The 15,770-nt window shown below is 40.6% G+C and overlaps 1 protein-coding gene across 1 annotated transcript; it reads right to left on the reverse strand.

Annotated features, from left to right (window-relative positions):
* Positions 1-17: 17 nt before the first annotated feature.
* On the reverse strand, positions 18-12,169 carry LOC311488910 (uncharacterized protein; the record flags this gene model as incomplete). Its single annotated transcript, XM_084545772.1, has 3 exons — positions 18-1,872; positions 11,508-11,639; positions 12,160-12,169. 3 exons carry the CDS (start codon positions 12,167-12,169, stop codon positions 416-418), a joined length of 1,599 nt encoding a protein of 532 aa, XP_084401898.1. The 3' UTR covers positions 18-415.
* Between the last annotated feature and the right edge of the window lie 3,601 nt (positions 12,170-15,770).

Below are 15,770 nucleotides of genomic sequence, written 5' to 3' on the forward strand. Positions count from 1 at the left end.
AACAAACACAAAAATGATTAGAAAACAAATTCAAGATTTTATTTTTAAGTGAAGTTTCTTCTCGTCAAACATTCACGGTGAAAACATGATTCCTTGTTGTCCTGATGGTGACTGATTACTGCTGGTGATAATATCTTCCAAAGGTCCGTTAATGTTCTCTGAAAGAGTTGTTTTGTTAGCCATGTTCTTTCAGTTCTTGTCATTAAAACACAGTCTGGTTGTCTTATCTTCTCCTTGTCATAAAGTGGTCCTCTCTAAATCCTGTTATAAACTCAAGTGTCAGTTAGATGGTCGTCCCAGGCAGAGGGAGATGTCTCCTTCTATCTACTTTATGACCAGGATTGATAATTTTATATTTAAAATGAGCTGGTTTTGACAAAATGAAAACTTTATATCACCTCATGTCAGAGAATAATTAGATCAGATGTCTGCTACAACGTTTAACCTGAACTATTCTGCTGTGTTTTTTCATGCTCATCTTCCCAGATGTTTTTTTCCCCACAGATGTGTCAGTGTCATCTGTGTGAATCCTCATGTGCCTATTTAAATAAATACTTCGAGTGAAACCTTTCCCACACGTGTCACAAAAATACGGCTTCTCACCTGTGTGAGTCCTCATGTGCGTATTTAAATTACCACTTTGACAGAAACCTTTCCCACATGTGTCACAATAATGCGCTTTCTCACCTGTGTGAGTCCTCATGTGATTAAGTAAAGTCGAACTATGACTGAAGGTTTTGTCACATGTGTCACAACTGTACGGTTTCTCACCTGTGTGAGTCCTCATATGACTAGTTAATGCATGACGTTGACTGAAGGTTTTATCACATGTGTCACAACTGTATGGTTTCTCACCTGTGTGAGTCCTCATATGCCTAGTTAAATCATGACTTTGACTGAAGGTTTTATCACATGAGTCACAACTGTACGGTTTCTCACCTGTGTGAGTCCTCATATGACTAGTTAAAGCATGACTTTGACTGAAGGTTTTATCACATGCGTCACAACTGTACGGTTTCTCACCAGTGTGCGTCCTCATATGCCTAGTTAAATCATGACTTTGCCCGAATGTTTTATTACACATTGTACAACAATATGGCTTCTCACCAGTGTGGATTCTGCAATGTCTCTTCAACTTGGACTCAACCTTAAAGGTTTTTCCACAGATGTCACATTTCAGAGACTTTCTACCTGTGTCAGTGTCACACTGACTCTCTGACATGGGAGAGTTGTCTACATTGTTACTGTGTCTTGTGTCTCTGTGACGTCTCTTCTTTGGATTCAGCTCTGCATTTCTAGTTGATCCTGAGTCTACATGTTTGCTTCCTTCCTGATCTGGGCTCTCAGCTACAGGAGGGTTGTTAGAGAGGAGCTGGTCACTGTTTGGTTCTGGTTCACTGTGCTCACTTTCCTCATCAGTAGGAGTCTCCATCAAGGAATCAGTCTCCTGCTTCAGGACAAGATGTTCTCCCTGCTGACTGCTGCAGGGTTCCCCCTGTTCCTCTTTCATCTGTGGAAGTTCTGGTTCCTCCTGGTCCTCTTTCATCTGTGCAGGTTCTGGTTCCTCCTGTTCCTCTTTCATCTGTGGAGGTTCTGGTTCCACCTGTCCCTCTTTCATCTGTGGAGGTTCTGGTTCCTCCTGTTCCTCCTTCATCTGTGGAGGTTCTGGTTCCTCCTGTTCCTCTTTCATCCGTGGATGTTCTGGTTCCTCCTGTTCCTCCTTCATCTGTGGAGGTTCTGGTTCCTCCTGTTCCTCCTTCCTCTGTGGAGGTTCTGGTTCCTCCTGGTCCAGACTGGAGTTCCTCTCCTGGTTCCAGAGCTGCTGGTCACTGAGAACCTCCTCCTCCGTACAGACATGTTGCTGTGGGAGGTCTGGAAGGACAAAGAGACACAACATAAAGGTTACTAATGTGATGACAGGAAAACACATCTGAGCAAATATGTTCTAGTTTAAATCCATGTAGCGTTAGCTGTGCTAGTTAGCCTCTTAGCATGTTATCAGTCTTGTAGCTGAGTGTCTTTCCTCTGTGTCTTCTCCATACTGCCATCAGGCCGGTGTTTCCGATGCCTGAGGACAAAGACTGAGAGGCTGAAGAAGAGTTTCTACCCACATGCCATCCGCCTGCTCAACTCTGAGCAACACTGGACTTAAATATCACTGCACTTTATTCATGTAGCTGCTAAATACTGTAAATTTATATACATATACAACTATCCCCCCTCTAAGTTTACACTTGAGTCTTACAGTCTATAGTTTTATTTTATTTTATTTCTCTATCGGTGTACATTACACTTATATTGCTTACCTTGTGTGCAAACTACTGTTTACTGTAGTACTTACATTTTTTGTACTACTGGCTGCAGGTACAACAATACATTTCACTGTGCATTGTACTATGTATAACTGTGCATGTGACAAATAAAACCTACCTACCTACCTACCTACCTATCTATTCATTAGTTAGTTCATTTAGACCAGTGGTTCCCAGCCTTTTCACAGCCCGTACCCCTTCAGACATTTGACCTCCAGCCATGTACCCCCTACTCTCACGCACTTGTAGCAGCTAGAAAAAGAAATGTCTGAGAGCCTGACTGGTGGTAGCAGTTGAGGTCTCTCTGGAGGGGCAATCCATCTGTTTTAGCCATTTAGTTTACCTCAGACTGATGGCTTGAGAGCTCAAATGACAGAAAGTTATCAGAATTGTTGACGACAGCATTTAAAGACCCAATCAAGAATGAGATTTGCTTGTTTCTGGGGGGAAAATACCTCTAGCAAGTATAGCTATAACATCAGGAGATTTGCACCTGCCCACCAATCACAGACATTTCAGGGAATCTGTGTCGTTCTCATTTAGGTGACCTAGCGCTAGCTATATTAGCAGCAAACTGATACATAGCTTCAAAGCCAGTTGTCCTACAATCCAGCTGTTAACATATTTGACTCACATGAAAAACAGTCTTTTGATTTTTCATTTAGGTGGAGAATCAGAAAATGAGAAACTGGGGCTGCTTGATTTTGGCAGAAATCACGACTGTAATCACGATTATTAAAGAAGATTATTCATTGATTTGAGAACAAGCATTCATTGAACATTTAACTCTGGTATTTCTTTTAATAAGAACTGAAAAATACAAATAAATAAGAGAAAATGTTATTAATAAAGTTAATTAAATAATATGTAAAAATAAAAATTAAAAACACTATCTCAGCCTTTGGCAGGGTCAGTGTGGTGAATATTTCTTCAACTATTGATTTTCAATACAAGATTCTCAAGCAACAGTACCTCGACCAATGAGGTGAGCGGGATTCTCGCTGTCAGCTCATTGGTCACAGAGCAGGAGACGGCCTGGGAATAAATTTACCGTAAATGTTCATATAAATCGCCTGGTTATTAATTAAATCCATTGACATTTTACACAGTATTTTTTTATTTTTTTATTTTCACGGTAATACGGGACAAAGTGCGTCCAGTGACAGCTCACTACGAGACTTTGTTTGTAAATACGGGACGATTTTGTTTTTCGAGGGACGGTTGTCAACCTGGGGGGTATTCCAGAAAGCAGGTTTACTGGCTTAACTGGGTATGTTAACCCAGAGTTAGCGGTAAACCTGGGATTTCAGTTCCAAAACGCTCAAATATGATCAGGCTATGTAAGTAACTATGGTAACATAGGCTCTGAACTTAACTGGGTATGTAATCCCAGAGTTAGCGGTAAACCTGGGATTTCGGTTCCAGAACGCTCAAAAATGATCAGGCTATGTAAGTAACTATAGTAACATAGGCTCTGAACTTAACCTGGTCGGGGTAGGTTTTGTTCAGGTTATGTTCGGGTATTTAAGTGCACGTTCAGCCAGGCCGCTGTTTCCACACTTGTCACACAATGGTGTTTCCTTTTGAGGAAGATCCAATTGACATTGAAGCACAAATCATTCGGGCTATTCACCGTGAGAGGTTGATAAGACCACGACTTGATATCCTTTCTTTTCCTAATGAGTTTTTGCGAGAGCGCTACCGTTTTTCTGCGGAATCTTTAATATAGGCTATTTAAACAACATTCTCCATCCCCACATTTCGAACGTTACGCATCGTGGATTCGCTCTTAATTCTCTCCAAACGATGTGCATCGCTCTCCATTTTTTTGCGAGCGGGAGTTTTTTGTACGATGTGGGAGACGCAGAGCATATCGCCAAAGCAACTGTCAAAGAAGGCGTGATGAAATCTGTCACAATCGCTTCAACTAAAAAAAAAAAATTTTTAAAAATGCACGTAAGACTGTTTCACACATTTATTTGCCCATTGCGTGTTTCATGGCCTGAAAAGAGAAAACACTTCATTATGGAGCAAATGTTCTGATCCAATGTTCTCAACTATGCTCGAGTCTCTGCACAGCCCATTTCTTTACCTCGATCTTTAATTTGAGGTATTCCATCTCCAAATCTGCCTTTGCAATTTGGCGTTGGAGATGGACTCGATAAAGTTCCTTTGCAGACATCTGAAATACATCCCAGTCATGTTCAGCATTCGAGCTAGTTATGCATGTTTAGACCAATTATGGTTGACCAACTATGGTTATTTCTTACGTTTTTGTATTCATTAGGCCTACTCGGCGCCGGATCCTCCACCGCAGCCACAGTCTGTTAGAGGTACATTTCCAGTTGGCATTTATGTGAGCACTGAATGTTAGGTTCCATAAATAATTTGATCATGTCAAAACATACCTCTGCAGACATGGTTGGTTCCTCCGTGACTGCTGATAATGTCTCTTCATCCTCCTATTATTTATATGAACGGTAATATTGGCTGGGGGCTGAAGTAGGCTAATAGGCCATATAACACTGACTATTAAATAACGACTTACAGCAGTAGGAGCAGTATCATTTGTGGTGGTGGGGGGGGGCCGGCTCCACCAGTAACAGCACTCCACCTTCAACTGAGAAGTTCATAAATTGGTCATTTTCGAACATGCAAGGCTACACAAATTAGGCGTAGGCCTATTAGGGAAAATACATTGCACTAGTTCATATTGCTCCTCCTGGGAGGTTGAGGGCTCCGATGACGTGCCCCCAGGAATCCCCTCCATCATCGGACGCCCTCGATTGATACTGATCGCCAACTCCTCCACAGGGGTGAGGGGGGACACCGCTGGCCCAGAACCGGTCTTCCTCTCCTCTGCTTTCGTCCTATTGGCTTTGAAATGAATGTACCTTGTTGCAATATGGCAATTCAAGAATATAGTACTGGATAAGTGATGTCTAAGGCTGCGTTCAGACTGCAGACGGATCTGATTCAAATCTGATTCCTTCTCATATCCGATTTTTAGGGCTGACTGTTCACACTGCCTTTAGCAAGTGTCCAAATCGGATATGGTTCTGTTCAGACTGGGCCACATTCTTCACCGGTCTGATAGGTTGCTGTAGCAACGAGCGGAAGCGTCATTCAGCACGTGTATTTGTCAGACGTCATATAATTGCGACAGCGACAAGCAAAACAACAACAAACAACACGATGGATGTACGTCACGTCAGTGTAAAGATTTATAAGGCATGCAGTTTCTTCCTCTGTCCAAGGCGAATTGTTTTCAAAGTCCTCCTCCATTGTGACAGCTGTAATATCACTGTCCGTGGCCGTAACGTGGCTCCTCCACAACGGAAATAGGCACGCGGTCTGGCGCATTGGTTCTGGCCTGGCGTCGCGTAAGTGACGTCACGGACAGTCAAAACCCATCTGAGTGTTGGGAGCTGTTCAGACTGAGACGCATCTGTCCATATCCGATACGAATACGATATGAAACTACCTCTGGATGTGGTTTGCAACCGTTTGGCAAAAATCGGATTTCATGTGATCTGTCACTGTTCAGACTTCAAAATCGAGATCCGATTCAAATCTGAATGGGCTAAAAATCGGATTTTGGCTGGCAGTCTGAACGCAGCCTGAGATGATGCACCCAGATATATCTTACCAACTTGGACAATGTTTTTATATTTTGTTTTGACCTGCGGCCACGTTCTCTTGAGGGAGGTCGGGTTACATCTAATTCAAAATAATACAATATATGACAAGGTAGTCTATAGTATAAGAAAGTCTCATACAAAGCAGTTAATATGTAGCCTAATATCTACAGAATTATTGTGCTTCTGACGTACATTAATGTGCTATAGTATAGTATAAAAGTATAGTAGGCTATAGTACTAAACTTACGCATTTACGCGGTCGGCAATTCTCTGCCAAGCAAGGTCTCGTTCCTTGGCAGACGCGCAAGTATTGCTTTTTTTCGTGATTGCGCTTTGCCATTTTTACTCCTGGTTTCAACTCTCAATAGATGATGCCTTTATAACTTCGCCGTGAACGCGCACAACTCTAGGTTAACCAATACGGGGTTGATTGAACTGATTGCTAACCGGTGTTTTGGAACCGACAGTTCGGGTTTAGTCGCCTCAGGTTCAGACAACCCAGAGGTTAAGTTTTATCTCAGTGTTTGTTAAACCTCCTTTCTGGAATACCCCCCTGAGCAGCGTGACATATCTTGCACAATGTCTTCGTTTGTTCCGAGTAAGACTCCTCAAAACCGAAGTGTTTCCACGCCACAGAATTCTCTTTACCTTTCTTCCTGACCAAAGGCTGCCTTTCTGACATCTTCTATCGTCTTCTTCTACACTTCTTTTTTTTTTTTCCGGCAGAGCGGAGCGGAGCGCACATGTGGAGATGGAAGGGTTCGCTGCATTTACCACACAAGACACGGTGTGCGGCAGAATGATCGTTTTATTACAATTACCTTATTTACATGATCGAGGGAAGACGTAATCGAAATCGAAATTCAATGAATCGTCCGTTTTTTCTGTTTCAAAATGTAATCAGGCTGAATTCAGAATAAACTCTTTTGCGTACCCCCTACGTCACTCTGCGCACCCCAGGGGGTACGCGTACCCCAGGTTGGGAACCACAGATTTAGACCATTCTAGTTCTACTCACCTATTCTGTGTAACTTTATCTCGGGTTTCCAGGTGATATCCAGCAGTCTGCGCTGACGATCGATCTCTTCCTCGTACTGGACGACAGTTCTTTCAAAGAGTCTGAATATTTCTTCAGCAGCAGCAGTTAGTCGCTCGATGATCAACTCTCTCAAACTCTCAGCTGAAGACATTGTTACTTCAACAGCTCTAATATTTATCTGGGACACGACGACACGACACAACCGTCTTCCAGCTCAGTCCACAAACACAGAAACACAACAACACTACTAACGGAGTTTAAAAACCAAACAACTTCCGCCTGGTGTAACACTATAAAGTTCCGGCAGAGGAAGGGAGATAATATTATGTTCCGCTACATTTTTAAATTTCACTTCGGATCATATCAAAAATTACCTGCAATAATATTAATTCTAATTTCCCTAAAGACAAAACAAAAATCACAAAATTGATTTAACTTAACGTATATATCTGATTTTGTTTCATATACTGTATATGAAACAAAACATATACAGTATACACTTTTCCTTCTATTGTAGTAAATCCTAAAATTAACCAGTTTAAACCAGTGTATTTTCTGCTGATTCAGTCATGACCTGCTGCCCTGAAATACCTCCACCTGGAACACAACTTACCCAGCATGGACGACAAACAAGTTTGGAAATGATCTCCTGCTTCTTCATCAGCAAGACACCACACATGTAAACACATGTAAGAGGCCGTATTCTCACCCAAGAAACTGCATTCTCATCTCATGTAGATTTCACAGCTGAAGAACATGTGAGAAAAGATTCAAAGTCAAAAAAGATCTAAGTTTTTTTTATTGTCAATTCTGCCATATGTGCAGCACAGAGAGGATTGAAACTGTGCTACTTTAAGACCCATGGTGCAACAAGTTAAACACTGACACTAGAGTATTTCATCACTAATAAAAAGACAGATAAAACTAAACATAAAGAAGTGAGGGATGTTGTTTCTCTTACCTGCTAACCATTTTTGGTGTTTAGCTTTATCATTTTAATCCCACAGTCCAAATTATACACTCACATTGTTTTTATTCGACACAGGATGTTGTTCCTCTTCATTTATTTATAAAATACTTCAAACTTAATCAAATTAAATAACAGTTCAGTGTCTGTGATTAGTCCAGATGGCATCCAAGTTGAACCATTTAAAAGATAAATAACAAAGTTTATGTAAACACCAGAAAATGAAACACTGCAGACTTTTTCTTCCTTTAGCTGGTGTGTATCAGTCAGTGTTAGTAAAACCATCTTGGAGTCTGCATCTGAGTGGCTTCATAAAAAACAAGTACAAAAGTTATTAGAAAAGATATTGAAGATTTTATTTTTAAGTATAGTTTCTCCTCGTCAAACATTCACGGTGAAAACATGATTCCTTGTTGTCCTGATGGTGACTGATTACTACTGGTGATAATATCTTCCAAAGGTCCGTTAATGTTCTCTGAAAGAGTTGTTTTGTTAGCCATGTTCTTTCAGTTCTTGTCATTAAAACACAGTTTGGTTAACTTATCTTCTCCTTGCCATAAAGTGGTCCTCTCTAAATCCTGTTATAAACTCAAGTGTCAGTTAGATGGTCGTCCCAGGCAGAGGGAGATGTCTCCTTCTATCTACTTAATGTCCAGGATTAATAATTTTATATTTAGGATGAGTGGGTTTTGACAAAATGAAAACTTTATATTACCTCATGTCAGAGAATAATTAGATCAGATGTCTGCTACAACGTTTAACCTGAACTATTCTGCTGTGTTTTTTCAAGCTCTGCTTCCAAGATGTTTTTTCCCCACGGATGTTTCAGGACGACTTCTCACCTGTGTGAATCCTCCTGTGCCTATTTAAAACAGAACTTCGACTGAAACCTTTCCCACATGTGTCACAAACATACGGCTTCTCACCTGTGTGAGTTCTCATGTGCAAATTTAAATGAGCACTTTGACTGAAACCTTTCCCACATATGTCACAATAATGCGGTTTCTCACCTGTGTGAGTCCTCCTGTGCCTGTGTAAATGAAAACTTCGACCGAAACCTTTCCCACACATGTCACAAAAATATGGCTTCTCACCTGTGTGAGACCTCATGTGCTTATTTAAACGACCACTTCGACTGAAACCTTCACCACATGTGTCACAACTGTACGGTTTCTCACCTGTGTGAGTCCTAATATGCCTAGTTAAATCATGACTGTGCCCGAATGCTTTACCACACATTTTACAACAATACGGCTTCTCACCAGTGTGGATTCTGTAATGTCTCTTCATTTCAGACATGTTCTTAAAGTTTTTTCCACAGACATCACATGTTACAGACTTTCTACCTGTGTCCGTATCACACTGACTCTCTGACATGGGAGAGTTGTCTACATTGTTACTGTGTCTTGTGTCTCTGTGACGTTTCTTCTTTGGATTCAGCTCTGCATTTCTAGTTGATCCTGAGTCTACATGTTTGCTTCCTTCCTGATCTGGGCTCTCAGCTACAGGAGGGTTGTTAGAGAGGAGCTGGTCACTGTTTGGTTCTGGTTCACTGTGCTCACTTTCCTCATCAGTAGGAGTCTCCATCAAGGAATCAGTCTCCTGCTTCAGAACAAGATGTTCTCCCTGCTGACTGCTGCAGAGTTCCTCCTGTTCCTCTTTCATCTGTGGAGGTTCTGGTTCCTCATGTTCCTCTTTCATCTGTGCAGGTTCTGGTTCCTCCTGTTGCTCTTTCATCTGTGGAGGTTCTGGTTCCTCCTGTTCCTCTTTCATCTGTGGAGATTCTGGTTCCACCTGGTCCTCTTTCATCTGTGGAGGTTCTGGTTCCTCCTGTTCCTCTTTCATCTGTGGAGATTCTGGTTCCACCTGGTCCTCTTTCATCTGTGGAGATTCTGGTTCCTCCTGTTCCTCTTTCATCTGTGGAGGTTCTGGTTCTTCGTGTTCCTCTTTCATTTGTGGAGGTTCCAGTTCCTCAGGTTCCCCTTTCATCTGTGGAGGTTCTGGTTCCTCCTGTTCTCTTTTCATCTGTGGAGGTTCTGGTTCCTCCTGTTGCTCTTTCATCTGTGGAGGTTCTGGTTCCTCCTGTTCCTCTTTCATCTGTGGAGGTTCTGGTTCCTCCTGTTCCTCTTTCATCTGTGGAGGTTCTGGTTCCTCTTGTTCCTCTTTCATCTGTGGAGGTTCTGGTTCCTCCTGTTCCTCTTTCATCTGTGGAGGTTCTGGTTCCTCCTGGTCCAGACTGGAGTTCCTCTCCTGGTTCCAGAGGTGCTGGTCACTGAGAACCTCCTCCTCCGTACAGACATGTTGCTGTGGGAGGTCTGGAGGGACAAAGAGACACAACATAAAGGTTACTAATGTGATGACAGGAAAACACATCTGAGCAAATATGTTCTAGTTTAAATCCATGTAGCGTTAGCTGTGCTAGTTAGCCTCTTAGCATGTTATCAGTCTTGGAGCTGAGTGTCTTTCCTCTGTGTCTTCTCCATACTGTGTGTTTCCATTCATTAGTTAGTTCATTTAGACCATTCTAGTTCTACTCACCTATTCTGTGTAACTTTATCTCGGGTTTCCAGGTGATATCCAGCAGTCTGCGCTGACGATCGATCTCTTCCTCGTACTGGACGACAGTTCTTTCAAAGAGTCTGAATATTTCTTCAGCAGCAGCAGTTAGTCGCTCGATGATCAACTCTCTCAAACTCTCAGCTGAAGACATTGTTACTTCAACAGCTCTAATATTTATCTGGGACACGACGACACGACACAACCGTCTTCCAGCTCAGTCCACAAACACAGAAACACAACAACACTACTAACGGAGTTTAAAAACCAAACCACTTCCGCCTGGTGTAACACTATAAAGTTCCGGCAGAGGAAGGGAGATAATATTTTGTTCCGCTACATTTTTAAATCTCATTTCGGATCATATCATCAATTACCTGCAGGAATATTAACTCTAAAGTCCATGAAGACAAAACAAAAATCAACTAATTTAGTTAACTTAACGTATATATTATTTTAATTATTTTAATTGATGAATGTATTCACTCTGACACTGTTATCGTTTCATCTTTAGAGTTTAAGTCAATCATTTCTTCTTCTACTTCAGTAAATCCTAAAATAAACCAGTTTAAACCAGTTTATTTTCTGCTGATTCAGTCGTGACCTGCTGCCCTGAAATACCTCCACCTGGAACACAACTTGCCCAGCATGGACAACAAACAAGTTTGGAAATGATCTACTGCTTCTTCATCAGCAAGACACCACACATGTAAACACATGTAAGAGGCCGTATTCTCACCCAAAAAACTGCATTCTCATCTCATGTAGATTTCACGGCTGAAGAACATGTGAGAAAAGATCAAAAGTCAAAAAAAGATCTAAGTCAGTTTTATTGTCAATTCTGCCATATGTGGAGCACAGAGAGGATTGAAACTGTGCTACTTTAAGACCCATGGTGCAACAAGTTAAACACTGACACTAGAGTATTTCATCACTAATAAAAAGAGAGATAAAACAAAACATAAAGAGGTGAGGGATGTTGTTTCTCTTACCTGCATTTTTGGTGTTTAGCTTTATAATTTTAATCCACCAGGCCAGGCTCAGGCCCAGGCTCAGCTGCAACCCATCCATCCACCAGGCCAGGCCCAGAACGGACCAGGTTAGTGGAACTGCTCTCCTCTCTCCTGACAATGGGGCCCAAGAAGGCAGAAGCTAAACAAAATGATGAACAAGCAGGTAAATGAACTACTTTGTAAACAGAAAGAAATGTTTGTAGCTCTGCTCCAACAGCAACAAGACAACTTTCAATGCTTTGCTAAAATGGTCCTGGACTCTACTAACCAGAGACTGGATACATTAACGAGGGAAGTACAGGAAATTAAAACCAGCATTCAGTTCACCCAGAAGGAGGTTGACGACATTAAAATCAGTAATACAAACCAAGCTGTTAACAGCAAAGCCCTCCAAGGGGACATAATGAAAATCTGCAGCAGTCTTCTAGTACTCACAGACAAACTAGAGTATCTAGAAGGGCAATCAAGAAGAAATAACTTGGTAATAGATGGCATTGTAGAGACAACAGGAGAAACTTGGACAGAGGCGGAGGAGAAAGTGAAAAAGATCTTCACAGAGAAGCTGCAGTTACAGAGAAGCATTGAGGTAGAGAGAGCACATCGGACTGGGATCCAGCGATGGGAGACTGACCCAGACCCATAGTGGTAAAATTTTTAAGACACAAAGACAGATCTGCAGTACTTCAAAGAGCCAAAAACCTGAAAGAACTAAAATCTTCATTAATGAGGACTACACGGACACTGTCAGACAAAAAAGGAAAGAACTCATGCCGAAGTTGAGAGCAGCGCGAGAGAGAGGAGACATTGCCTTCCTCAGATATGACAAACTAGTCATCCACCCTCGCAGCAGCACTCCAAAGCCGTCAATAGACACTTAATGGCATGACTGATTTGAATTTTTATCTCAGATCTCTCTCATATACTCTATGGCAGAAGTTCTTACAAAAAAACACAAATTACCGAATAAAGGACTAAAAATCGCACATGTAAACATAAATAGCATTAGGAACAAAGTACATGAAGTAAATGAAATACTCTATAATGATAATATACAAATACTTGCAATATCGGAAACACATTTAGACTCCACATTTGAAGACAATGCTTTAAACATCAAGGGATACAACATATACAGAAGAGACAGAAATGCATTTGGTGGTGGGGTCGCACTCTATATTCAAGAAAGCATACCTACTAAAATTAGAGAAGACCTGATGAACTTTGAAATCGAAGTACTTTGGCTGCGAATACATCTGCCTCACCTGAAACCGATTTTAGTGAGCTGCTGTTACAGACCGCCAAGTGCCAACAGTAGGTACTTAGATAAAATATGTCAGATGGTAGACTGCATTAGTGTTATGGGTCAAGAAATATATCTAACAGGTGACTTTAATATAGACTGGCTCTCGCATTACTGTTCACAAAAAAACAAACCGTTAACTACTACTTCTGCCTGTGGTCTTCAACAGCTTATAAATATACCTACTAGAACATGTCTGAGAGGGCAGAGTATTAAGAGCTCAACATGTATTGACCACATATTCACAAATGCTCCTAAACAATGTCTCACAACTTTTTCATTGCCTATCGGTTGTAGTGATCATAACATGGTGGCGGTGGTAAGGAAGGCAAAAATTCCAAAAACAGGACCCAAAATAATTCTTAAAAGATCATACATATGGTTTAAAACTGAGTGCTTTAAGGAGGAGGTGAAGAACCAAAGTTGGGAGGAAATTCTAAAAGAATGTAACCCAAACAAAGCTCTGAGCAAATGTGATGAAATTCTGATGGCGGTAATAAACAGGCATGCTCCTCTCAGAGACACAGAGATCAAGCAAAGAAAACTGCAATACTAACAGGATATGAGTCAGACTGGATAATATATCATAAGTTAAGAAATTGTGTTACAAAGTTAAATATAATAAAAAAGAAATTGTACTATGAAAATAGGATTATTGATATAAAAAATGATAACAAAAATGTATGGAAAACACTGAATGAATTAATGGGCAAAAACTCTCAAACACCATCATTCTTAGAGGTGGACGGCAACTTCCTCACTCAACCATCTGACATTGCTAACTATCTTAATAAATATTTCATAAATAAAATTGATCAATTAAATAATAATATGCCGCCTATCGATATTAATAACATATCCAATCTATTAATAAACGATAACATTATGAAGGATAAACAATGTTCATTTAAGTTTGATAAAGTAGATATTAAGACTGTAGAAGATATGTTACAAACTTGTAAAAATAAACCACCAGGCATTGATAATCTTGATAGTAAGCTACTAAACCTGGTCGCAGAGGAAATTGCACCTCCCATCTGTCACATTATAAATATGAGTTTTGCCAACTGTCAGTGTCCACTACAATGGAAGCGTGCCAAGATAATTCCATTACCAAAAAATAAGAAACTGCAATTTTCAGGAGCCAACAGTCGTCCAATTAGCCTTTTACCTGTATTAAGTAAAATTATGGTAAGTGTAATATTTGAACAAATGACGAACTACTTATCATTGAATAATTTACTATTCCTTTAGCCCTCAGTAGTAATGACTTCATGAGCTTTTTTACTAATAAAATTGTTGGCATTAGAGAAAATATTCAAGGCATCCTTCCAACAGCTGTTAAAGATGTAAGTACAGTGACATTAGAAACTTTTGTAAGACCTTATCAATATCTGGAATCCTTCTCCCCAGTAGATCTTCTTGAGCTCTCTTCAACAATTACAGCATCTAAACCATCAACCTGTCTTCTAGATCCAATCCCAACTAAATTGCTCAAAGAAGTTTTTCCATTAATTAACACCTCCATATTGAACCAGATAAATTTATCTTCATTAACAGGATATGTGCCTCAGTCTTTTAAGATTGCTGTAATTAAGCCCTTACTCAAGAAAGCCACTCTAGATCCAGATGTTTTAGCCAACTATAGACCAATCTCCAACCTTCCTTTTATTTCCAAAATTCTAGAAAAAGTTGTTGCTAATCAGTTGTGTGACCACTTAAACAAGAATGGTCTGTTTGAAGAGTTTCAGTCAGGTTTTAGAGTTCATCATAGTACAGAAACAGCTCTGGTTAAAGTTACCAACGATCTCCTCATGGCTTCAGACAGTGGACTTGTCTCTATACTTGTTCTGCTAGATCTTAGTGCTGCGTTTGACACTATTGATCATAATATTTTACTACAGAGACTTGAAAGTGAGATCAAGATTAAAGGAACTGCATTAAACTGGTTTGAATCCAATCTGTCTGACAGATTCCAGTTTGTCCATGTCAAAAATGATTCTTCTACTTATACAAAAGTAAGTTACGGAGTTCCTCAGGGTTCTGTGCTAGGACCAATACTCTTCACGTTATACATGTTGCCATTCGGCAAGATTATTAGAAAACATGGCATAAACTTTCATTGCTATGCAGACGACACCCAGCTATATTTATCTATGAAACCAGATGAAACTAATCAGTTGGTTAAACTCCAAGCATGCCTTAAAGACATAAAGGCTTGGATGACCTGTAATTTCCTACTCTTAAACTCAGACAAAACAGAAGTTATTGTATTCGGTCCTCAGCATCTCAGAGATTCATTATCTAATCACGTGATGTCTTTCGATGGCATTACCTTGGCCTCCAGTACTACTGTAAAAAACCTTGGTGTTATATTTGATGAGGATATGTCCTTTCAATGTCACATAAAGCAAGTGACCAGGACTGCCTTCTTTCACCTGCGTAATATCGTCAAAATTAGGAACATCCTGTCTCAGAGTGATGCTGAAAAACTAGTTCATGCATTTGTGTCGTCCAGACTGGATTATTGTAATTCATTACTGTCTGGCTGTCCAAATAGCTCTTTAAAAAGCCTCCAGTTGATTCAAAATGCCGCAGCAAGAGCATTGACAGGAATTAGCAAGAGAGATCATATTACACCAGTTTTAGCTTCTCTTCACTGGCTCCCTTTAAAGTCTAGAATAGAATTTAAAATCCTCCTCCTTACATACAAGGCCCTTAAAGGCCTAGCTCCATCGTATCTTAAAGACCTTATTGTACCATATCATCCCAGCAGATCACTTCGGTCTGAAAGTGCAGGCCTACTTGTGGTTCCTAGAATTTCAAAAAGTAGAATGGGAGGTAGAGCTTTCAGCTATCAGGCTCCTCTCCTGTGGAACCAGCTCCCAGTTTGGGTTCGGGAGGCAGACACTCTCTCTATTTTTAAGGTCAGGCTTAAGACT

The sequence above is a fragment of the Chelon labrosus genome (genome assembly GCF_963514085.1).
Source record: "Chelon labrosus genome assembly, chromosome: 6".
Lineage (NCBI taxonomy): Eukaryota > Metazoa > Chordata > Actinopteri > Mugiliformes > Mugilidae > Chelon > Chelon labrosus.